The following is a 25278-nucleotide window of genomic DNA, read 5'->3' as shown; positions in this document are numbered from 1 at the left end:
TGACTGGTCTCTGGGGACGTTTATTTTTTATGCCTGTTTATACTTTTATTTTATATTATTTTTATTTTATTAAAATTTTTAAGTGATTGTCACTTGACTGGTCTCTGGGGACGTTTATTATTTTATGCATTGTGTTTATTAATTTATTTTATTTTATTTTATAATTGTTCGTCCCTTTTCTGGTCTCTAAGGACGTTTATTCTTTTATGCCTCACCCCACCACTAGATGGTGCTACTAACTTCTGTCCCGGTGCAGTGGAGTGGCCTTGAACCTGCTCTGAGCTGTAAGGAGGAGTCAAGAACTGTTTTCTCACATCACACACCTACTTGTGGCAAACGAGCAGTGGACTGAACCGAATACTGATGTATAATCACTGTCAGGTCAAGCATTGATGTATTAATATAGTCCTAATCAATGCAGCATCTTCATGCACAGCAAGTGAGAGTGAATTTCCACTAACATCTCTGGAGATCTGAAAGAAGTACTTCTCAGGGAGTTTAAGCACTTTAAACAGGTTTGTGTGTGTGTGTGTGTGTGTGTGTGTGGTGTGTGTGTGTGTGGCCACAGGGCCCAGAAGAGGAAAAACGTTGAAGACAATATAAACCATGTCCAATGGGAAAGATGCAGCTGTTACAGAAAAGTAAGTGTGAACACTGTTTGCTTCTGATCATATCTATTTTAAATGAAACATGAATAATTTAAGTTTCTCAAGGAGTAACAGTGCTGTAAACATTTCAAGTTTGTAATGAGTGAAACTGAAAAGTTTGCTGCTTTGTGGTTTTTAAAGTCCGTAAATGGCTGATTCAGTATTTATTTTTTTTTTGTCTCCCTGTCAAATTTTCACAGCTCTTCCTTCCTTGTTTTGCAATCTAATGTGGTTTGAACTCATGTTCTCAGATATAATGAAATACTATCCTTGAAAATAAATAATGCCTTAGAAATGTTGAGAAACTCTATAGGAATGTTTGTCACAAGCATGTTTAAGTGAATTTATTTAGTACAGTACACATATTCATGTTCTTATCCTGGGCTGTCCATGCCCAGTGTGTGTACTCTGAGCAAACATTAAACACATGACTGGTGTGACAGTGTGTGAGCCAAATTCTGCAGTGCATGTGTGTATTTGTGTACGAGTCATTGCATTTTGTGAAATAAAAGGACAGCGACACATTTAATTGACTGTGAAGTCATGAATTCATTTGGTCCCAGTTGTTTTTGCATCTCTGACAGTGTGCAAATGTCTTTAAAGCAAGTGTGTGTGATCAGGAATCTCTCAAGCCACAGGTAACGGAGAGCTGTATCTTGATTGAAGAACCCTGGTGTGTTTCCATGAATATATATTCTATATATAATCTAAATAAGCCTTTAGAAAACAGGCTCAACCAGTTGACATTAATTAGTCCTGCTAAATATATCTTCAATGGTCAGGCACGTCAAAACTCTGCATCAGGTAGCATTTATAATTGATAAAGGGCACTGCTGACAGGTTTGAGTGTATTTAGTAGTAAATGTCATTTAACCAAGTGTCCTTGGCTGTTTGTGTGGATTTACTCAGTGGTAAATTGGGTACATGGACTAAATCTGGCTACATCCTCAAAAAGGAAAAAAGGATTGAAAATAGTTTTCTTTTAGAGTTTAGGATTGTCAGACCAGCGTTTCGGCCATGGTTGATAAATCATCTGATATTTGGCCATATTTATCTGTATTATATTGGTCACTGGCCAGCCTGCACTCTAGATACCGTCATCGGCCGTTGACACATATTGGTCGACCAGTAAACCGTTGTAGGTCTAATTATGATTCGTTTTATACAAAAACAATAGAAGAGGATTGACGATTAATCTGGGCTAACGATAAAAAGGCTGAATGTTTTGGACAAAAAGTCATATTGCGATTATTTTGAAAAAATATTGCGATTTGAACTGCGATGTGATAAACAAAAAAATAGTAAGTTATTCCTTTTGACCATAATTTGGTAATATGTGTGTGTGTGTGATCAGCTCCAGACAGATGTCCCTACAGGCCTGTCTTGAAGAATGCATGGAGGCCTTGGATCTGTTCCTCAACAACAATTTTAATGAGAGTTTGGACAAACTACGACCACGGTGAGAACAGGTCTTCTTCATGTGTTCTTTCTTTCTTTAGTACTTTTTTCTTTCCAACTTTCTTTCAAACAATTCTTGCGAACTTCATGCTTTCTAACTTTCTTTCGAGCTTTATTTTTTCAAAATTTCGATCTTTCAAACTTTCTTTCCAACTTTTGATTCCTCAAACTTTCTATCGAACTTTTGATTCCTCAAACTTTCGAAAAACTTTAAAACTTTAAAACCTTTTTGTTTTCTTTCTTTCCACTTTCTTTCAGACTTTTTCTTTCTTTAGTACTTTTTTCTTTCAAACTTTCTTTTGAACTTTCTTTCGAGCTTATTTCTTTCGAACTTTCTTTCGAATTATCGATCCCTCAAACTTTCAAAAAACTTTCAAACTTGTTCTTTTCTTTCTTTCAACTTTCGAACTTTTTAATTCTTTCAAACATTTTAACTTTTTCTAACTTGATGTCTTTCTTTCAAGATTTATTCTTTCGAACATCATTTTTCTGAACTCTCGATCTTTCAAACTTTCTTTCGAACTCTCGATCTTTCAAACTTTCTTTCGAACTCTCGATCTTTCAAACTTTCTATCGAACTCTCGATCTTTCAAACTTTCTATCGAACTCTCGATCTTTCAAACTTTCTATCGAACTCTCGATCTTTCAAACTTTTTATCGAACTCTCGATCTTTCAAACTTTCTATCGAACTCTCGATCCCTCAAACTTTCTTTCGAACTCTCGATCCCTCAAACTTTCTTTCGAACTCTCGATCCCTCAAACTTTCTTTCGAACTCTCGATCCCTCAAACTTTCTTTCGAACTTTCGATCCCTCAAACTTTCTGTCGAACTCTCGATCCCTCAAACTTTCTGTCGAACTCTCGATCCCTCAAACTTTCTGTCGAACTCTCGACCCCTCAAACTTTCTGTCGAACTCTCGATCCCTCAAACTTTCCGTCGAACTCTCGACCCCTCAAACTTTCTGTCGAACTCTCGACCCCTCAAACTTTCTGTCGAACTCTCGATCCCTCAAACTTTCTGTCGAACTCTCGATCCCTCAAACTTTCTGTCGAACTCTCGATCCCTCAAACTTTCCGTCGAACTCTCGATCCCTCAAACTTTCCGTCGAACTCTCGATCCCTCAAACTTTCCGTCGAACTCTCGATCCCTCAAACTTTCGAAAAACTTTAAAACCCTTTTCTTTCTTTCAACTTTCTTTTGAACTTTCTTTCTTTCGAACATTTGAACTTTTTCTAACTTGATATCTATCTTTTAAACTTTCTTTCTTTAAAGCTCTTTCAAACTTTTTCTTTCTTTAGTACTTTTTTCTTTCAAACATTCTTTTGAACTTTCTTTAGTACTTTCAAACTTTCTTTCGAGCTTTATTCTTCCGAACTCTCGATCTTTCCGACTTTCTTCCGAACTCTCGATCTTTCCGACTTTCTTTTGAACTTTTGATCCCTCAAACTTTTGACATTTTTTAAAACTTTTTCTTTTTTTTCAACTTTCTTTTGAACTATTTCTTTCTTTCGGACATTTGAACTTTCTAACTTGATCTTTTAAACTTTCTTTCTTTAAAGCTCTTTCAAAAAATTCTTTCTTTCTTTCTTTCTCAGACTAACTCCCTGATTTTCTTGTAGAATTCAGGGGAATTCAGAATACATAGATATGTACATGTGTTTAGTAAAGGTGTGATACCTACAAAGCTCATGTTGCAATTTATTAAAATTGTTAATATTTTTTGTCTTCTGCTGCTATAAATGTGTAAATGTGAAATAGTTTTTTTAATATCAAATATCATGCTGGAGAATTGCGTCAGGCACGCTCCCTTCACCAGGATGTAAGGTGTTTACCTAAAGCTCACACCTTCGCCAAGCCTGACAATAGTCCTGCACACAGACAGATGTCATTAATGTATAGCTCGTATAGTGACTAACCATACACTGAGAAGGAAACCAGATGCTTAAGAGGCCCCAACCCTCCTCTTTATTTACTGTCCCCACAGAAAGTGCATAATGCTTGGTTTCAGGCTTGAAAACAGTTTTATTAGAATACTTGAACAGTGTGTAATTTTTTAGATGTTAAAATATTTGATCATACCCCAGCTTAATATGCAGAGACAACTGTAAGTCAATCATAGGTTGTTTTCTCTGAAAGTGTACTTTGTCTCAGTGACGAAATAAAACATTGCTCTGTTTGTTTGAGAATCCCAACCAGTTTGATGCAGCAACAATCGCTCAACCAATGGAATGCAAAATGACGTGAACCAGATTCGAACTTGTATTGTCCACATGAGAGGCATTTGCTAATTGCTAGGCCACGGCTCCAACATTTTACTGTATTTACTTTGCTTTGTTACTGTATAATTTCATTGTTTTTGTTTAAAAGCATATATTTTGTTGTATTCTAGGTCTAAGGAGAGCATGTACCATGCTCTGATCTATGCCACAGTACTAGAGATGCAAGCCATGATGACCTTTCAACACGATGACATTGTGCATGCTGGGAACACAATGAAGAGCGCTCAAGAGGTGTGCCAGAGGTATCTGGCAAGAGATCACAACATGCACGATCTGTTTCTTTTGTGTCATGAAGAAGCATTCTTTTTTTACTTTTAACCATTAGGCAAATAGGGATATTTCCATGTCAGCTGACCAAGTCCTGCAGCTTTGAAATTTGCCTGTGTTTGCATGGAGATCTACAGTGACTGTATGAGTTTAAAAGAGACAGCTGGTCATATCTAATGAGAAACAGTTAATCAGTAGTTAGTTTTAGTGGCCTTACATAATGCTAAGTGGACTAGAATAGATGCACACACTGAATATCCTTACATGTTACCCCATTTCTTTTACCCATGTTATGATATAGCACTTATCCAGATGACTGCGTGTGTGTGGTTTCACCATTACAACCTGAATTCACTTTCGGTTTGCTAAAAGAACAGTGTGTCAGATTCAATTTGACAGTGATAGAACAAACAAATTTATCACATATCTTTTATATATATAAGCTGTGATCTCCTAAAGTCCTCCAAACATCCTCCTTCTAGAAAGAATTGATGTTAGTTTGTCTTTAGTGTATTTAAGCCTTATCTGTTGTCTTGGGACACAATGAGAGACACCCAGTAAGCATGCATACATCTCCAAGATCTTCCTATGAAAACATAAATTGTTTTCATAAATGTCTTAAACATCTGCTGAATGTCATTTCAGAATTCCTAAAGGGAACATTTTACAATGTAAATAGTGCAACTGCAGGGTTCCGGAAGTAAAAATCCCATTCATTTTCACCAAAAACGAATTGACTAATTAATTTTTAACGATAACTGAAAAGCCTTTTAAGACAGACCTACCATGAGACCCAAGATTGATTATCGGTAGCATATGCTTCTGCAGAAGTCATCATTTCATGTTATTTTTAAAATATTCATGTTTAATAGCAGAATTCCTGGCGAAGAACTACATTACCCATGATGACGAAGGAAACAATCCACCAATCAAGGAATCGCAGAAAACATATCGTGGCAAAAGAGCTCTGCAGCGACCGCCCACTTCCATGACGCACTGTTAATGGTGCAGTCGAGTCGGTCTCCCTATACTCTCAAACTACTTATAGATTTGAGTATTTTGCACTAATATTAAAATATATTGTTTGTATACTTGCAGTTGCGAGAAAAAGTACGTGAACCCTTTGAAATTAGCTGGTTCTGCATTAATTGGTCATAAAATGTGATCTCATCTTCATCAAAGTCACAGGTTTAGTCAAACACAATATGCTCAAGCTAACAACACACAAACCACTTACATTCACAGTACTGTAGAAAAAGTAAGTGAACCCTTTAATTTTTAGTACTGGTTGATCCTCCTTTGGCAGCAATAACCTCAACCAAGCATTTCTGGTAGCTACAGATTAAATGTTTTCATGTTGGTATGCTGTCCCCTTTTTACGCCATATGTAGTGCTACGTTTTCTTTCCAAATAGTTCAACCTTAGTTTCATCAGTACACAAAACATTTTCCCAGTAGTGTTGTAGAGTGTCAAGGTGGTCTTTGGCAAACTTCAGATGCGCAGATATGTTTTTTTGGAAAGCAGCGTCTTCCTTTGTGGTGTCCTGCCATTGACACTATCCCTGTTTAATGTTTTCCGTATAGCAGACTCATGAATAGAGATATTAACCAGTTACAATGATCCCTTCAAATCTTTAGCTGTCACTCTAGGGTTCTTTTTTTACTAATTGAGCATTCTGCGGTGTGCCCTTTGAGTCATCTTGGCTGGACGGCCACTTCTAGGGAGAGTAGCCACAGTAATAAATCCATCTCCATTTATAGACAATTTGTCTAACTGTGGACAGATGAATCTCTAAGCTAACCCTTTCCAACTTTATGCAAAGCAACATTTCTAGATCGTAGGTCATCTGAGATCTCTTTTTGTGAGGCATGGCCCACGTCAGCAGATGCTCCTTGTGAAAAGGAAACTAAAAATGTTTGAGTGCTTTTTATAAGTCAAAGTAGCTCTAACCCACACCTCCAATCTCGTCTCATTAATTGAATGCCAGGTTTGCCAACTCCTGAGTTTGAGATTTTGTTGATGCCGTTAGCCTAGGGGTTCACATACTTTTTCCCCAACCTACACTGTGAATGTTTGAATGATGTATTACATATGTACAAGAACAATACAATAATTTGTGTGTTATTAATTAAAACAGATTGTTCATTATTGTAGCTTAGATGAAGATCAACCCAGATTTGTAGACACATTTATAAACAAATGCAGGTAATTCCAAAGGGTTCACATACTTTTTCTTGCCACTGTATAATAGTCAACAGTTTTATATTTTTCCATTGTTTTTAATTCGATTATGTAATTCGCAGTGCTTCATGGGATTGTAGTTCATGCCCTCATGAAAGACATTAAGTACACATTCTTGTACCTTTGTCCGGTTTTCAAACACTTTATTACTTCAAATCAAAGTTTGCAATATTGTGATTCACCAACGAGCTGGTAGGTTTGGTTCTTGTTAACCAGTACCTAGTTATGCGTAGCCAGATTTTTCTTTTTCAGCATACATATTGGTCCAGTTTGCAATTTTCTGTATTCCCAGTATTCTGGCAAAGAACTGCCCACTCAGACAGGAAAAGTCTTATTGATGGGCATGAAAAGCGACTGTTGACAATTTGTTTTGTATTACATGTGATTTTGGGGCGGGTTTATCTGAAATAGTTGATACCACAATAATAGACCAGCGTGGAAAAAACTCCACAGCAGTGTCGATCTGCGATTGGTAGTACAGAAAACACAGTTCAGTTCAAATTCAGTGATTCATTCTTGCTAAAAAGTGCTTAATATATCAGCCCAGTAAACTTGCAACAAAAACCAACAAGTAAATAAATGACCAGTCCAGGAAGAGTGATGCACACAGCTGCCAGAAATTGCAAAGCTTGGAAAGCGTGGAATTGGCGATTTTAACCAGCTCTTGCCATTTTTGCATTATACATCAGACGTTTTAGTCTGTCTGAGTTTGAGACCATTTCTTCAGTTATTATTGTTCTTTTTCAGATTCCGTAAGAAGTCTGGTGGTCTTGGGAGCCGAGGAGCAAACGATGAACTCTCGGAAGGTGAGATTTTTCAAAAAAGGCCTGTTTGTCTGTACTATAGGAGGAACAAAAATAAAAAAGCCTATTATTTATATGCAGACCAGCATTTTTTGGTCCTTATAGAATGATGACCATGGTAAATAAGTAATAGTCAGAGTAGCTTCATGAACTGTTTACATTTTTTTTTTTTTTTTTTTTAGCATATCTGAGTTATTGGACATTTTATGATCAAAGGTTGTACAAATGCCTTTAACTGGCTGTCTTTTTTTTGTTTTGTTTAATGTGTTACAGAGCAGCTCCATGCTGAAGTGTGCTATGCTGAGTGTTTACTACACAGAGCTGCTCTTACATTCTTACAGGTTTGATGGACATTTCAAGACAAAAGTCTATAACCCACTCACACAAACAATCTCAGATGTTTCATTTACATTTTGTGCATTTTGGTGGTTATGATATAGTCTGATGTAGTTATGACATGGGTTGACACTGCTCTTAACTGTGGTACTTGCTAAGGGTTTTAAAACCCCTAACAGTATCAAACTACTGTGCTATGGACATGAATGATACCTCAAATCATAAGGCATGTTGAGGAGAGTAGAACATGTTATTTTTCAGACAATTAAAAAAGATGTTATGGACTTAACCTGAGATGTATCTAGGGACCTGTACTTGGGTCAGTAAACAACCACCCACACCACCCTTGCTAGCATTCACTCCAAAAAATAGCTCTTTGGCTGAACTTGATTTAAATATGGACAGTGGTTCTATGTATTTTAAATGAGTTTCCTTAACTTAAAATTACTATGTAATCTCAACACACATAGGGCTGAAAATTTGTTGTAGATAATTTTTTTTATTGTTGACGTTGCCGATAACGTCGACAAAAATTGTCATTGTCGAATAGTCATTTGATGTCATTTAACATAACATGAGATCACATTAAACTCTAATGAAGACGTGCGAGAGCAGCACTGCAGTTTGCGTCTGATTGAGGAGAGGAAGAATTACACAGATCACAGATGCACTCCAAACCTTCCAACCAGCTTCAGGTGATGTAGATCGCAAATTATGAGAGAAAAATACAAAATAAGTAAATACAGAAGCATTCTCGTTGTGGAATAAGTGGAGCCGGAGCAAAACCTGCATGTCAAGCGTCTTTAAAGGAAACACCCCGGCGTTACATCTTTAATGCAGTTATATTTAATGCGTTATAGCTTTATTAAAGTTCAAATAATAAAGAAGCATGCCATGTAAATAACTACAAACTCCGAAACTGGCATTTTTCTGTGCGGTCAGTGCCACTTTTATGAGTTGCGTGAATATCCCGATCTAAGAGGGAGAGATTGAAACTGCAGCCGGCTGATGCACACTCTCACACACGCTTGCTGCAGCTAGATTATAACGTGATGGCTCGCGACTTATTGAATCATAATATACTGTCACTGTGCATTTCGTATCGTGAAGAAAATTGGCAATACGCAGCTTCATTAATAAGAGAGTGTTTGTTTTTTTGTGAGTTAAAGATGGATTGAAGTGAACAGAAAGGTGAGAGAGGGTAGTCTTCGCCCCATTACACACCGCAACAAAATACGTTTTTGATTTGTTTTTGTTTTGGCTGGTTTTCCAATATAAATATCTAAAACTCCTTTAAAACAAATCACATTTACTTTAGCAGCTATACTGCAGAAGAAAAAATTGTTATCTGAGAATGTTGAATATAATATTAAAAATACAAATATTTTAAAATATCTAAAAATCCTTTCAAAAAAGATGCGTTCACCTGAGAAGCAGCATTTAAGATATTTATACTTGCTTTTAGAGAATAGATCTTGAATATAAGTTTTGTCTTTACTGCACTCGCAGAAGTATAACCATGTGAAACAATCCACTTATATTTAAGATACATTCTCTTAAAGCAAGTCTAAATATCTTATATGTTGCTTCTCAAGTAAATGTGTCTTGTTTAAAGGATTTTTAGACTATTTTAATTGGAAAACAAGACAAAACACTTGATACCAATAGGATTTTTTGCAGTGAATTTCTTTACTGAATTAATTCAGTGAATGTCATTTAGAGGTATTTTTAAAAGATGATTTTGTCCTCTATTGTTAGTAAGCACATTTAATACAACTGTTTAAGTCGGGCATGAGCTGAATAGTCCGTTAAGAGCTAATGATTAATCGCTGCAATAATCGCAGAATAGTCGATTAATCGTTAGATTAGTCGATTATCAAAATAATCGTTAGCTGCAGCCCTAAACACAAACACTTTGTGTAGAAAAGAGCGTAATTGAATTGAGTAAATCTATCAAAATTAGACACGTCAATATAACTCAAAGAAATCTTTTATTTCTTTATGTACTAACTAGTGAAAGTGAATGCTAGCATGCTAAATACATGCTGGGTGGAAACACTACAGAGTGTAGTTTAGTAACTATGCTATGGTTAACATAGCGATTGCTTAGTGAAGCGAGCAATACATTTTATGTGTGACATCTATCTGTCCTTATCGTTAGCTCAAACGCCAGTCTTCATCATAATGGTAACCTCCAAACTCCAACATAACAGAAACTCTTCTAAATATCAACATGACAAAACGTTAAACACCAACAAGTATCCCCATTTATATTAATCTTTCACAAAAACACATAAAATAACAGATCATTTTAACATTTAATCTTCTGAATCCTGTGCAAAGCATGAGTTTCATCAGTGCTACATTAACACCACAAAAAGTATTCATGTAGTCCCAAGATGGATTAAGTAAACTGATGCTTTAGTTTATTTTATTTAAGTAAATTGAACAAGCAGCAAAAGTCATTCAGATTTTCTTCAGAACATATTTTATTTTATTTATTTTTCTGTGTGTGTTTGTTGACAGGATGAGAACATGGTGAGTTTTATCAAAGGAGGAATCAAAGTTCGGAACAGTTACCTCATATACAAGTAAGTCTGTAGAAATAGAAGAATTTCAAGAAAGTAAAATGTCTTTTTATTGTGTGAAAATGAGCAATAGAATCGTTTAGATTCCCATTTGTGTTACCAACACCATTGAACAGTATCGATCTGTTCAGCAAGTAGATCTGCTGTGAATGACATCATTATTCTCATGCAGGGAGCTGCACGCCTTTATCCAATCAGATACCTCTTTCAAAGGACCAAACCACAAGCATTTACAGGGGGGAGTCTCTTTTGGAATCGGGGCTTTCAACTTGGTATGTTCCACTACTGTGCTGCAGTATTACATCTATATGACGAATATATAAATAAATAAATAAACTCTGTTTTCTTCAGAATGTCAATCATATTTTCTGTCACACACAGACTCTTTCACTGTTTCCTGCCCGGATACTCAAGCTGCTGGAGTTTGCAGGCATTTGTGGAGATAAGGTATTTAACTTTTAATTTAGATGTCCAAAATTTAAATTTGAAAAATTACAAATTTTAATAAACACTAAAATATATATATATATATATATATATATATATATATATATATATATATATATATATTTTATTTTATTTATTTATTTATTTTTTATCTACAAATAATTAACTATTAAACGCTAAAATAAAAAAATAAAATATTTTTAAAATTATTAAAATGCCAACATGCCTGTGTATATATATATATATATATATATATATATATATATAAAATACTTAATAAAAAGTTAATATTGACATTTACAATTGAAAAAGTATTTTTCAAATAATTTTTCAACCAGTTTTAAGAGAAATATCTGTATTTTTTCATGTTTCATGTTTAAAAATGCAATCAGTCATTTAAAAGTTTTACTTCTAAGGAAATTATTTGTAATTTTGAAACCCATTTATAAAATCACGAGCACTCGCATGAGATGAAGACTCCAGTCATATTGGTGACCTCATTAAAGCCGCTGTAATTGTACATGGAGAGATGTTTGGATCACATGAACAGCCGAATACTACTCGCTTAATCTCAGTAACTGCCCTGTTATTGGACACTTTCATTCATGGATTAAATTGTGAATTTCTAAAAATGGCATCAGTAACTAAAAACTATTGCATTTGAATGATGCTGCATGCATGCCGTTAGGTATCCGAGACAACATAATTAAAAAAGTGCAATTTCAAAGTTGCTTTCAGTTTTTTAAAATAAGAATTGTGCATTTTATTAAGATACAAAAATTATATTTTAAAACGTAAACATTTAAATAAAAAAATAAAATAAAATAAAAGAATTTTGAATATTGACAGGTAAAGTACAAAAATAATAATTTTCGGAGGCTTTTTTTTCAACCAATTTTTTTTCAACCATTGTTTAGAGAGACATGTCTGTGTATTTCCTTATTTTTATATGTTGTTTGTTTTCTTTATCTATACATTTAAATTTGAGGTTGCTTAAGAATTCTTAAAAAAAAAAAAAAATTTTTTTTTTAAAAAAACATTAAATTTAACATTTTCAAAATGCGAAATAATAATAATAATTATTATTATTTTATTTTTTTGCATATTGACATTTAAATTTTGTAATAATTTTCAGAGGACGTTTTTCAACCAATTTTTAGAGATACATGTCTGTTTGTGTATTAATATTAAGTATATTTTTTTAATTCATTTAAACAAATATCTAAATATTAATGATTAAATATTCTAATGTTAATGAATATTTAATAATAGTATTTTTTATGTATGTGTAGGAGTTTGGCATCTCTCAGCTGTACACCGGTGCCACCTCTTACACCCTGCGCTCTATGCTCTGTGCTCTCCTCCTGCTCTGCTTCTACATGTTCCTCTCCTTTATTTTGGGTAACTGCTCTTCATCTATACCATAAAGTGTTTGTGTGATAATTAATTTATTGATATACACACTACATGTCATCAGTAGTCTTAGTATTTTTGTGTTCAGATATTCACAATAACTTAGATGAGCTCTGATTAATGAGAATATAATTATTCATGTGAATGTATAATTTATGTAGGTACAGGAGAGGGGGATGTTGAAGATGCAGAGAAGCTTCTGAAGCCGTTCCAACTGCGATACCCACGTGTACGTCTGTTACCGCCTTTCTCTTTTCATCTTTATTATTTTTTATTTGGTCTTTGAGGCAGAAGCATGATTCAGTTTAATTCTTGTAAGTTTGTGTTTTAATTTAATTGGTGTTTTTGAAGCTACTGTTCTGATTTTCTCTCCAGGGAGCGATTTTCCTCTTCTTTGCAGGTCGAGCAGAAGAGATCAAGGGCAACATTGATGAGGTGAGACGAGAACATTTACCAGAACAATGGAATACTGATGTTTTATGTTGAATCTGATTGCATAGCATTTCGTTTTCTGTCTTCTAAATGGCTTTAAAGCTGTCAGCCTGGTTGGAAAACAGTTTTTCTTAGAACCACTCTGAGTGACTAATAATTGTCCAGCATGCGGAAAACCAAAGTATACTTTGGCCTTTACAGTAACTAACATCATTGCATTGTTGTACTTCTGTGTGTCCAGGCGGTGGCGCTGTTTGAGGATGGCTGTAAGGCGCAGCAAGTGTGGAAACAGTTCCACCACATGTGCTACTGGGAGCTGATGTGGTGTTTCACCTATAAGAGGCACTGGAAGATGGCGTACTTCTACGCAGACCTGCTTAGTAATGAGAGCCGCTGGTCGAAGGTGAAACCACTGTTCGCAAACCGCAAAAATGGCAAGAGCTTTCCAGTATCACAAGCTCTAATCGGATTGGATGGTTTTGCACAATTTCAAGAAGACATGGTGCACAGGTTTTTATCAGTCTGCTGGGAATCAAAGTGGTGTTTACAAGGTACCAGGTAGTGTTGGGTTGGAGTCCACCTTAGTCAAGTCCGAGTCTTTAAACAATCAAGTCCGAGTACAAAAAGGGGCCGAGTCCATAACAGGCCGAGGTCGAGTCTGAGTCCGAATGAATCTGTTCAAGAATTAAATTCGGTTAACTGAAAACTGAATTAAAATTGTAACCGTAAACGTAACATCAATATTTGAAACTTATTTGAAACTTCACAACTAAGAAAAATAGTTTGTCAATATAAATGTAACAAAAACACCTCTGTTGCATTTCATATTCACATTTTATGAAAAGTATCCTGCTGAACAGACTTCAAAATGGTTTCAGAATGAAAGCATATGCTTTAGATGTATGAAGACAAAACTGTCCTTCAACACACTTCTTCTTGCGTTCTTTTGACATTTCAATTATTTGTTGCTTTTTCCCCTCCACTCAAACAAAGACTAAAGAAAGTGAAAGCTGCGTTAGTCATTACAACCAACGTTATGTTTCGAATTTTAATTGTTTTTATTTCTTCATCATTTTCAATTTGTCAATTAAATTTAATTTAGTTTTATTTAAAATGATCCCTATCTAAAGAAATAATAGTCTATACTGAGATTTCTTTCTGAATCCAAAAACACCGGAAAAGCCCAGTGATAATATTAGCGCCATGTCATCACGGACATGATTTTCTAGTTAATTTGCGGGAAACCACACAATGCAGGGCAGTTCTGCGTGCTACTCATGTACCTAAATCCCTGATGCATCCATGTGCGTCTCGCAGCAGCTGCCGCAGATGATTAAAAAAAAAATAATAATAATTGATATTTGCTTGAGCGCCAGCCACATTTGTCTGCAATCAGTCTGAAATCTTTAAATACCAACCAAAGAAAATTTCATTGAGCTCTTCTTTAACCGCAAAAACATGGAGAATTATAATAAGAGGCATAAATTTAACAGAATTGTCCTTCAAAAATGTCAGAGATGTAGGCTAAAAAAAGACGTGCATAAGCTACCCGGTGGTTTACAATAAAAATAAAATAAACATTTAAAATAAAAACGTCATAGCTAAATTCATCTCGTAAGTTTAGCTTCATACACAAACTCTATGTATACATTTATTTTATAGTCTAAAATTATAAACAAAACATTTCACTGCCCAAAATATCCTAATATTTTATTGTGCATGGTTGAATGTTATGAATGGTGGACAAATGCTGTAAAAGAATGCATTTTAAGCAGCTCGTCAATGCTTTGAAAACAGTCAGTCAGTAATAAATAGGTGCTGTTTATCTGTTTAGAGTTTCTGTCTGCTTTAGCGATAACGCTTTTTTTCCCGACTATTTAAAAAGATACACAGTTAATTCATCAAGCTATTATGGACCAGTTCAAGCTGACAACACTGCGTGAACCACAAGAGACTACAGATGCCTACATGTGTAGATACATTACGCCTAAAAAGACTTAATATCCAATATTGATACTATTTTTATTTCGATATGCTGTTTTTACTGAACTGTGAGAGACGTGATGTGGGTGACTTGTCTCAATTTCTTGATTTTAAGTTTTTAACCATGATGAAACCGCAATGCGAGCACCGTCTTGGCTGCACAAACGCCACACGCAATTTGACCAGTTGTCAGGTCCCATGTCGTGTGAAACCGCCTTGTTTAGTTTCTGTTACATTGGATACATACCTGTCTTTATGTTGTCGCGTCAGCCACCTCGGTAGTCGATGTTATACAGTAGTCTCTGTAGTAACATGGTTGACTGATGAGTGTGCCTGTGCGTATGTGTGTGTGCGTGTGTTGGCTTAAACACAGTGAAACAACTCTGGCTATGTCTATGACTTCAGGGGCTAATACAGCTGCATGCAGACAGATGCGTTCATTAATTTCTGTTTTATTTATTTTTTTCATTGAATCGCAAATGTCATGGACTCGGCTGGACTCGGAAAAAAATCCAGAGTCCCAAAGGCTCAAGTCCGAGTCAAGTCTGAGTAAAAATGCATCCGAGTCCGTGACAAGTCCAAGTCCATTAAAATTGGACTCATGACTCTTGACTCGAGTCTGAGTCCGAACTCATGTACCCAAACTCTAGTACCAGGTGTTGTTTTGAGGGTTGACAACCAGAAGGTTGCCGGTTAGACCAACAAAGGAGTGAGCCATGAGTAGTGATAGACCGATATAATGGCCAGGCTGATTAATGCAATTTATTGTATCGGCCGATAACTACAGTACGTTTGCCTGACTGATTAACAGAAGTGTTAACTTTCCTGTTTTTCATTTCCAAAATCTACCAGTAGATTTGTCAATGGATAGTCAACACTGTGTTTTTAAGGTTTTTTCTTTTCAAGTGTATGCAATTTAGAGTAAATATAGCATAAAATAAGTGTTTCTTTCACTTTAGAAATGTTTTGTACATCTGATTTGCTGTTGTTAAATTGTATTATGTTTATCAGCATTTATATTGGCCATTGGCCATGGCTCCCTAGATATCGGTATCGGTATCGACCATTGGAAAAACTAGGGATGGCTTGATACCACTTCTTCATGTCCGATACTGATAACGCAACCTTTCTGGATGTACTTTGCTTAGCCTAGCGATCTAAAAAATATCATGCTCAAATTGTGAAACAAATATTCTACTCCCCTAAAGGAAGAAATACATAGCCCACAGCATGACTCAGTTATGCAATACTGCTGCTGCTTTTTATTTCAACTTTTTCACACACGGAACTTTTAGGAGCATTTTTAATTGGTCAGCACCCTTCAAACATTTTTTCTCCCCAATTTGGAATGCCCAATTCCCAATGTGCTCTAGGTCCTCGTGATGGCGTAGTGACAAATCTCAGTTGCCACCGCGTCTGAGACCGTCAATCCACACATCTTATCATGTGGCTTGTTGAGCGCATTGCCGCGGAGACATGGCGCATGTTGAGGCTCACAGTATTCTCCACGGCATCCACACACAACTCACCATGCGCCCCACCGAGAACCACATTATAGCGACCTCTTGCTCTCTTGCCGAAACATACTGTATGTTTTATTTATACAAGCTATTTTTGTGCATTGTGGTGTTCCAAAATGTGTCACACCACAGTTCATTACACAACGCAAGTATGCGTTGCATTCTCAACGTTGCCACAAGAGGTGCTATAGCGAGCATTATTGTGAAATTTGAGTATTTTATTTTCAAGTCAACTACTGTCATGATGGAGCAACAGTTTGAAGAGAATATATTGCTAAGAAAGTAAGTTAAAGTCAATACATTTATAGCAAATTAACTGAATAATAACAAATCCAGTTTAATGCTAACAGACTAGGTAACTGTATTGCACCCTTAAATACTGAGGTTTGTTACTGCCACTTTAATGAAAGAGTGCACATTATGTTCAACCGTTAGCCAAGTGCTCGCATCTGCATACGTGTACTTGCATTAAATATGTTTCTGGTCTTAAAGCTTAAGTGTGTAATTTTTGCACCACAAGCATCACCAAATCGCAAAAATAACTTTCAAACAGATTCTAGATAACCCCTCTCTTTTGGACTTCCATTGGTTGTACAAACAGATAATCCCACCCCAAACTCATGCCATTGGTCGAGCCAATGTTGCTGTGTTGGGCTGGATGGGCCACTTAACCTTTAACTATGCACTTTTAGGTGAAATCAACCTACAAATGGCTTACTTGTAGATGACACATTAAAGGAATAGTTCAACCAAAAATGAACATTATCTCATCATTTACTCACCCTCATGCCATCCCAGATGTGTATGACTTTTTTTCTTCTGCAGAACACAAATTATGATTTTTAGAAGAATATATCAGGTCCATACAATGCAAGTCTACAGGGTCCAAAACTTTGAAAGTTAACAAAGCACATGAAGGCAGAATACAAGTAATCCATGCACCTCCAGTGGTTAGATCCATGTCTTCAGAAGTGATATGATGGGTGTGGGTGAGAAACAGATCAATATTTAACCCTTTAAGCTCTGAGGGTGTTTTTAAAGATTTCCTGTTTCAGTGGCATACCCAAAAGTAAAGGCTTATAAAAAAAAAATAAAAAAAATCAAGGTCAAGTGTTTGGTATCATTTTAAAGAAAACTTAAAAAAAAGTTTAATGTTATAGATTATGACAAATTCTGAGGCTTTCAGCCTAAGAAACTGCTAAAAAAAAACAAACAAAAAAAAAACAACTTGAGCCAAAAATTCTTATTTGTTTCTTTTTTTTTTTTTTTTTTTTGACATTATACACCTCAGGGTGTAAATAAGGTTGCTCTGAAAAACTGCTTTTGTTTTGTCCCCAATCATGTCACCTGTAACTGATTAAAACTTTGATACGACAAAGCAATCAAAAGTTATAGCATTACAAAAATTATTTATTCTAGTGTCCAAAAACATCTCCAAGTGTCCAGAAGCCTCTCCAAACAAATAAAACATAATAATTGTACATAAGAACTAATTACACATGCAAACACAACAATTTAAGGTTTGCATATCATGCAGACATGATTTTTGTAACAAAACGAGTTTCATTCTGTGCCATTTGTGTCATCATTTAGTCTGTGTCATGTACTTGGTGCCATCTCCTGGTGTCCATATTTAATTTGTTACATGCCCATGTATGGGGCGAGTGGTTTTTCGTATTTTTTTTCACTTCTCTCTCAACTGTCAATTCCACAGAACTTCCCCATTGGTTCCCCAAAGGAAGTCATAGCTTTACTCCCTCCATTCAACGTAGACCACGCCGCTATATAAGACTGCAGCCATACAATCATGGCAGCTCAGCTCGACTCAGATCTTTGTTCGTTGCTATTCGCTATACTCGTTGTATTCGATACTCTGTTGCTACTTTTGTATTGCTAGTGTTGCCTGTCTGTTGTATGCACACCCGTTCTTGTTACCAATCCCTTGAGTGTTCCATCTAATTCAACATTTGTAAATTTGTGCCATTCCAGATTGGAAAAGAGGGCAGGTAAGCTACGTCACGTGACATACATTGCACAACACTTTTTTATTTTATGTATAGACACATTAGGTTAGGGGCGCGTGCCACTCCTTGTAAGTTTTGTTCTTTGTTAGCTAGTGTAGTTTAGTAAGGACGTCACTGACGCTGAAGTTTTTTTTTTTTCCTTTATTAGTTAGATTTAGAGGGCTAACTTTAGCCAGAATTTTTTTGTTATATTTATTTATTTCCTTTGGCACTGCTCAAGCCCTTCTTTCCTCCGTCAGTCCTGTGTTTATGAGACACTCTAGTTTGTGTATAGTGTAAATATTTATTTATTCACTTTGTAGCACTTCATTGTAAATATTCTTGGATTCAGTAAATCCCTTATTTTTGCACCGTTAACTTGGTTTGCCTCCCAGTGCTTACAGTGGTTTCCATCTTTCTTTAATGTTATCTCCCTGTTACCCCTAGACAAAAATAGGGGGACGTAACACTCACCAACACCTATCATATAGCTTCTGAAGCCATGGATTTAACCACTGGAGTTATATGGATTACTTTTATGGTGCCTTTATGTGCTTTTTAATCTTCAAAGTTGTTGACCCTTTTGACTTGCTTTGTATTGACTACAAAGATGAGATATTTTACTAAAAATCTTTATGTTCTGCAGAAGAAAGAAAGTGATACACATTTGGGATGGAATGAGGGTGAGTAAATGATGAGACTGATTACTGATTGCAATGCAATTATGTCTATAGGAAACACCCAGTTGATGTTTTAATGTCATGGTTTGGTTGTCTAAGGTTGATTTGTGTAGTTGCGTAGACATCTGTCACACAACTCATTTGAAATGGCCTCCTCCCCTAGTGTAAATCATGTGTAGGATTTTATTGGTGCTGGGAAAAAAGCATGCTTTTAGTTTGTGTATTCAGCACGCCTTTCAAACAAATAGCAGGTCAGGGCCTACCATTGAATCTTGTTGGGGTGTTTCCTTAATAATGCATTCAATTCAATTGATGCAGCCAGTGATACAGTGTTGTTTCAATGGTGTCAGCACAGTATTTCTCAAATGAATGTTGTAGAGTTAGCCAACAGTTTTGTTAGCCAATAATTGTGGCATAAATGCAGACAGAGTTCCTCTTTGGGGGAAAAAATGATGTAAATAGGTGTGAAGTTGGGTATATAAATATATATATTGCAATGACTGTTTTGTGCGAGAACAGTAGCAGTGTAAATTGACTTTGTGGTCTGATGACTTGGCAAGGGTTTTGTTTGGACTGGTTGTTTCTGTAGCAAGTTTTGATCAAGTGCAGTGTGCTTCTCAGTGTGCAGAAGGATTAATATAATATTTTCTCTCTCTCTCTCAGGCCATGTACGTGTATATGAAGGCTGCTTATCTCAGCATGCTTCCAGAGACAGAAGCTCGACCGTTCGGTGATAATGAGGTGGATCTCTTTAGGTAAATGCACTCAAATCGAATTAATTATACTTAATGCCAACACAACAGCAGGCGAGTCTTTATTGAATAATAAAATGTCTTTGTGTCTCTTTCTTTAACTGTGTTTATTGTTTATGTGTTAAAGGGATAGTTTACCCAAAAATTATAATTCTTGCATCATTTACTCACCCTCATGTTGTTCCAAACCTGCATGACTCTCTTTCTTCCATATAACACGAAAGGAGAATTTGTGAAGAATATTCTGACCACACTTCATGGCTTCTCAACCCGGGTGTAAAAAGTACTCCGAAATTGAACTTAAGTGAAAGTATGGAGACTGAGTGACTCAATTAAAAGTCCAAGTATCTAGCCAAAAACATACTTGAGTGAAAGTAAAAAAGTTATCACAATAAATGGTACTTAAGTATTAAAGGGGTAAAAAGTAACTTTTTTTCTAGCTAGAATGAAATCAAGAGAGGAGATTGTGTGAGAGAGGATGTTGTTAAATTCGATTGGTGTAAGACGCCTTTGTACTGATGACTGTCATATTTCTCCCACAGTGGCATTCGCATCCTGGTCACAGAATCATGTTACAATAATTACATTTTTGCTAAATGATTTTTATGTGGCCTGTTGTATGTAACACAGCAATTTTCTGGTAAAATGAACACTAGAGGTGCTAAAACAACAATGACTTTTATTCCCTTTCATTCAAATCACAAGTAAAACAGCAGATTATCAGTTCATAAACACTTACTTTTCATTCTGTTCCTCACACAGTACTATCTTATGACATCTAAACACTTTTACTATAGTGCATGGCTCATTTTAACGTAACTGTGTTTTTCATCTCACATTTGCTTTTTCTGACACTATTGGTTAGGTTTAAGGTTTGGGGGAGGGAGGTCGGTTTTGTTGATTTTAAATCTCGATGAACCACATGATTTTATTTTGCAAAAACATTGCCACAGTCATGCAATGTTCGTTGCATTGGAGAAGGCACTCATGAATTGCGATATCAGAGCACCCAGCCCCTTGAGACATAGAGAAAGATCAAAAAAATTCAAATGAAGCTTTTTAGAAAGTTAGTAATGTTGTTGGTTTTTTGAGGTTTGCTACAAAACCTTGCTGTTGAGCAGATGTATGAATTCAATAATATTTACTCAGATTCCATTATTTTTATTATCTTTATTATTATTATTATAATTATCATTGCTGGTTTTATAGTTATTATTATACATACGTAATAGTTGCCTAACAACAAAAACAATAATAATTCAGCAAATAGGGAGTAGAAATTCATAGATATGATTTAAATATGAAGGCAAGTGTACACATTTAGTTACAAAAGCCTTTTGTTTTTATATATATATATACAGTATTTGCAACATGAATGATATTTTTTTACTGTATAACTGTCCAATCTGTAGTAGCAACCATCAGTGTTTCTCACTTCGTGTTCATAGTTTTGAATGAATACATCACATGCAGTCGGGCGGTCACATACGGTCTAGTCGCACAAATATTTCAACATATCCAAAGCTCAAATCAGATCCGAAATTCTGGCTCTGCAGATGGTCGGAACTCCACACCGCCGCCGCGCGACACTCAATTTAAAATGACTTTGTCGGATGCTGTGAAAAGGCGGCTTCAGTCCAGTAAGATGAAAGAAAATCATCTGTAAAAAGTTAAAAAAAAATCTTTGGAAATGTAATTAAGTACAATTATTCCGCTTAAATTGCACTCGAGTAAAGTACAAACCCCCAAAAATAATACTCAAGTATAATACTTAAGTATTTTTACTCAATTACTTTACACGCCTGCTTCTCAAGCCTTGGAATATAACACACAAGCTGTACGAACCACATTTATGATACTTTCAAGTTGCTTTTTAATTTTTTTCATTTTCCACTTTCATTAAGTAGAAAAGAACAGCTATGATATTCTTCATAAAAAAATCACCTTTTTTGTTTTCGTACAGGTTTGGAATGACATGAGGGTGAGCAAATGATGACAGAATCTCTTTAAAATGGTGTGAGGAAGACCAAGCTTAATAATTAGTTGATGAATGGACAGATGATCCTTTTATCAGAATCAGAATGAGCTTTATTGCTAAGTGTTCTCGCGTACACAAGGACGTTTTTTTGGTGATAGGAGAAACAAGTGCACACTGAACATTACAGTGAGACAGAATATAAAACAAGGTAGGAGTATAAATAGACATAAAAATAATAGGACATATAACAGAATGGCATATGTACATGTGCAAGTGGTAATGTATGTGAAAGGTAGGGGTATGCATAGTTATTGAATTAAATATGTGAATTTACATACTGTATGTACATGAGATATGTATTTACATTATTGCACTATGGGGGAGTCCTGAAGGCAGTTTAATTGTTCATGTGGTAAATGGCCTGAGGGTAAAAACTGTTCTTGTGTCTGGATGTCCCGTCGCTGAGTGCTCTGTAGTGTCAGCCAGAGGGCAACAGTTCAAAAAGGGAGTGGGCAGGGTGTGTGGGGTCCACAGTGATTCTACCTGCATGTTTCCTCACTCTGGAGACATACAGATCTTGTAGGGTGGGCAGGGGGGCGCCAATAATCCCCTCAGCAGTATTGACTGTCCGTTGTAGCTTCCTAGAATCTGATTTGGTGGCTAAACCAAACCAGACAGTTAAAGATGTACACAGGACAGACTCAATGACGGTCAGCAGCTCCTTTCATTCTCATTCACTTCCTGTCTCTTTTTATTTCTGTCTCTCAGACAGGTCCCTACATACAAACAGAAGATAGCAGGCAAATGTCCGCCCACAGAGAAGTTTGCCATCCGCAAAGCTCGACGTTACAAATCCAGTCATCCAATCAAACTTCCTGTTCCTGTGCTTGTAAGAACATCATGTACACTATTCACCACTGTCATTGTTTGAAAAATTCTGACATTTTCTGCAGGTTTTAAACACGTTAACTTCAAAAGTTGTAGAATGATAATGTGCCGCATATTTCAGGAGATGATGTACATGTGGAACGGCTTCTCCATGATTTGCAAACAGCCTGAGCTCACAGAGGGTATAATGGAGACACTGTTAGAGGCAGAGCACACCCTGCATGCTTCTCCAGGTAATGCAACAAGTCCTCTGTGGAAGAAATGTTAAACTCTCATTGGTATTGTTTTGGGCAGATATATTCATTTTAGTAGTACCAATCTATTATAAATACATATACTCATGTATACCTTTGTTAATAAAGTGGGGACCCCCCTTTCTAAAATATAAATGCAGCTTTATAGTATATACAGTATGGGGCAGTGGTGACTCAGCGGTTAAGGCTCTGGGTTACTGATCAGAAGGTTGGGGGTTCAAGCCCCAGCACCGCCAAGATGCCACTGTTGGGCCCTTGAGCAAGGCCCTTGACCCTATCTGCTCCAGGGGCGCCATATCATGGCTGATCCTGCACTCTGACCCCAGCTTAGCTGGGATATGTGAAAAAAAAGAATTTCACTGTATATGTGCAAATGTATAATGTGTGATAAGTAAATATAATTAATTAATTAATTAATATACTGTTTTACACACATTTTTTCTTTGTGTAGATAATGAGTACACAGTGGATGACACGTGTGTAATCCGGCTTCTGAAAGGGCTGTGTTTGAAGAACCAAGGACAGATGCAGGCAGCTGAGGATTGTTTCAACCAGGTTTACAGCAGGCTAGTGTTGCACACATGCTAATGTGTTAACCGATTCCATATTTCCTTTTAGAAACACGTGTTCTTTCCTATGATGCCAGTTCAGTGTGTAAACAAACTGATTGTGTTTGTAATGTTTTTTGTGTGACTTTAACAGTGAAAAGAAGTTGAAATTTGATCATTACCTGGTTCCTAATGCTCTGTTGGAGTTGAGTCTCCTGTATATAGACATGGGGAGGAAAGAGCAAGCTATCAAACTACTCCAGAAAGCAAAGTGAGTTTCACTCAGCCCACAAATTGTCCAAAATATACCTGCACGAATAAAACCGATGCCCGCTTAGCTTAAGTTTCTTTTTTCATATTTATGTGGCGTCAGTTGATTAGAATATTTGTTCATTGATTGGTTGTTCTCAGTACCTGAGTATTCCATTTCACACATAAATACTTTACAGAAGTTAAAGGGACAGTTCAACCAAAAATGAAAATTCTCTCATCATTTACTCACCCTCATGCCATCCCAGATGTGTATAAGTTTCCTTCCTCTGCTGAACACAAATGAAGATTTTTAGAAGAATATCTCAGCTCTGTTGGTCCATACAATGTAAGTGAATGGTGACAAGAGCTTTGAAGGCCCATTAAGCATATAAACGCAGCATACAAGTTCTCCATATGACTCAAGTGGTTTAATCCATGTATTCAGAAGCGATATGATAGGTGTGGGTGAGAAACAGATCAATTTTTAAGTCCTTCTTTACTTTTTTTATTCTTCTTGCATATCGCCACCATTTGGGCAGGGAGGAGAATTTATAGTAAAAAAGGACTTAAAAATTGATCTGTTTCTCACCCACACCTATCATATCACTTCAGAAGACATGGATTTAACCACTGACTTTATGTGCTTTTTGGAGCTTCAAAGTTCTCACCATTGTCTTGCATTGTATGGATTTACAAACCTGAGATATTCTTCTAAAAAAATCCTCGTTTGAGTTCAGTACAAAAAAGAAAATCATACACACCTGGAATGGCATGAGGGTGAGTAAATGATGGGAGAATTTTCATTTTTGGTTGAACTACCCCTTTAAACATGTTGCAAATACTGTTTCATGTTGATCCCTATGCACTTTTGTTTTTTGTGACTCTTGCCAGGAATAACTACAAGGAGTACTCGATGGAGTCTCGTACGCAGTTCAGGGTCCATGCAGCTCTGACTAAACTTAAAGCTGACACAAGTGACCAGGATGAAATAACACCATTTTGAAGAAAGACTGAATGATTCTCTGAGGATCATGTCGTCACTTTAATGGGAGAAGGAAAGACTAAAGACATCACCGTGTGCCCCCCCCATATTCATCTAGTGGTACTGCCCGTTTCACACTTATATTAGAGGGTTTGGGCGATTATAATAGGGGGAACACTACAAACTATATTTGTACTTTCTCCCCTCTGAAGGCTTATGTGCCAGATTTATGTTCATTTTAGACAGATAGCTATAGTTTAGAGACAAGATTTATGATTTTTCAAATGTAAGCCAGAGTTTAAGGTCTTGTGTGTTCAAATGTAATAAAAATTACATTTTAGAGAGTATTAGAAATCAAATAATTATTTTCTGTATTTTTTTCAAGTTTAAGTTCTGTATAGGTTAAATAACGGAAAAGGATTGGACAACTGACCACGTTTACAAAAAATGTAGACAAACCATTTTTACACTAAGTTCTAAATATGATTAAAACAAGTTGATAATTGTTAGAGGCTGTATGGAATTA

General features: G+C 36.0%; 1 protein-coding gene across 2 annotated transcripts; it reads left to right on the top strand.

Moving 5' to 3' along the window:
* Positions 1-340: 340 nt before the first annotated feature.
* LOC127451984 (tetratricopeptide repeat protein 39A-like) lies at positions 341-25225 on the top strand. 2 transcript variants are annotated; one of them, XM_051717088.1, is made up of 18 exons: positions 341-641; positions 2008-2106; positions 4496-4627; positions 7641-7699; positions 7970-8037; positions 10559-10623; positions 10793-10892; positions 11002-11067; positions 12360-12468; positions 12642-12709; positions 12856-12915; positions 13154-13315; positions 19762-19853; positions 22597-22717; positions 22838-22949; positions 23422-23536; positions 23673-23789; positions 24662-25225. In XM_051717088.1, exons 1-18 carry the CDS (start codon positions 607-609, stop codon positions 24771-24773), a joined length of 1692 nt encoding a protein of 563 aa, XP_051573048.1. In that variant the 5' UTR covers positions 341-606; the 3' UTR covers positions 24774-25225. The 2 variants fall into 2 exon arrangements, with proteins under 2 accessions (XP_051573048.1, XP_051573047.1); XM_051717087.1 differs by having other exon boundaries at positions 2002-2106.
* Positions 25226-25278: the final 53 nt, after the last annotated feature.

Source organism: Myxocyprinus asiaticus, chromosome 14 (assembly GCF_019703515.2).
Source record: "Myxocyprinus asiaticus isolate MX2 ecotype Aquarium Trade chromosome 14, UBuf_Myxa_2, whole genome shotgun sequence".
In the NCBI taxonomy this organism is placed as follows: Eukaryota; Metazoa; Chordata; class Actinopteri; order Cypriniformes; family Catostomidae; genus Myxocyprinus; species Myxocyprinus asiaticus.
Note: the sequence above shows the minus strand (reverse complement) of the source record. Positions and strands in the feature narration are given on the sequence as shown.

Bases quoted from the DNA above. Each gene is read 5' to 3' on its own strand.
- LOC127451984 (XM_051717087.1), top strand. From the start codon at position 607: ATGTCCAATGGGAAAGATGCAGCTGTTACAGAAAA. The intron at 642-2,001 runs GTAAGTGTGAAC...GTGTGTGATCAG, and splicing joins GATGCAGCTGTTACAGAAAA to CTCCAGACAGATGTCCCTAC. The intron at 8,038-10,558 runs GTTTGATGGACA...GTTTGTTGACAG, and splicing joins CTGCTCTTACATTCTTACAG to GATGAGAACATGGTGAGTTT.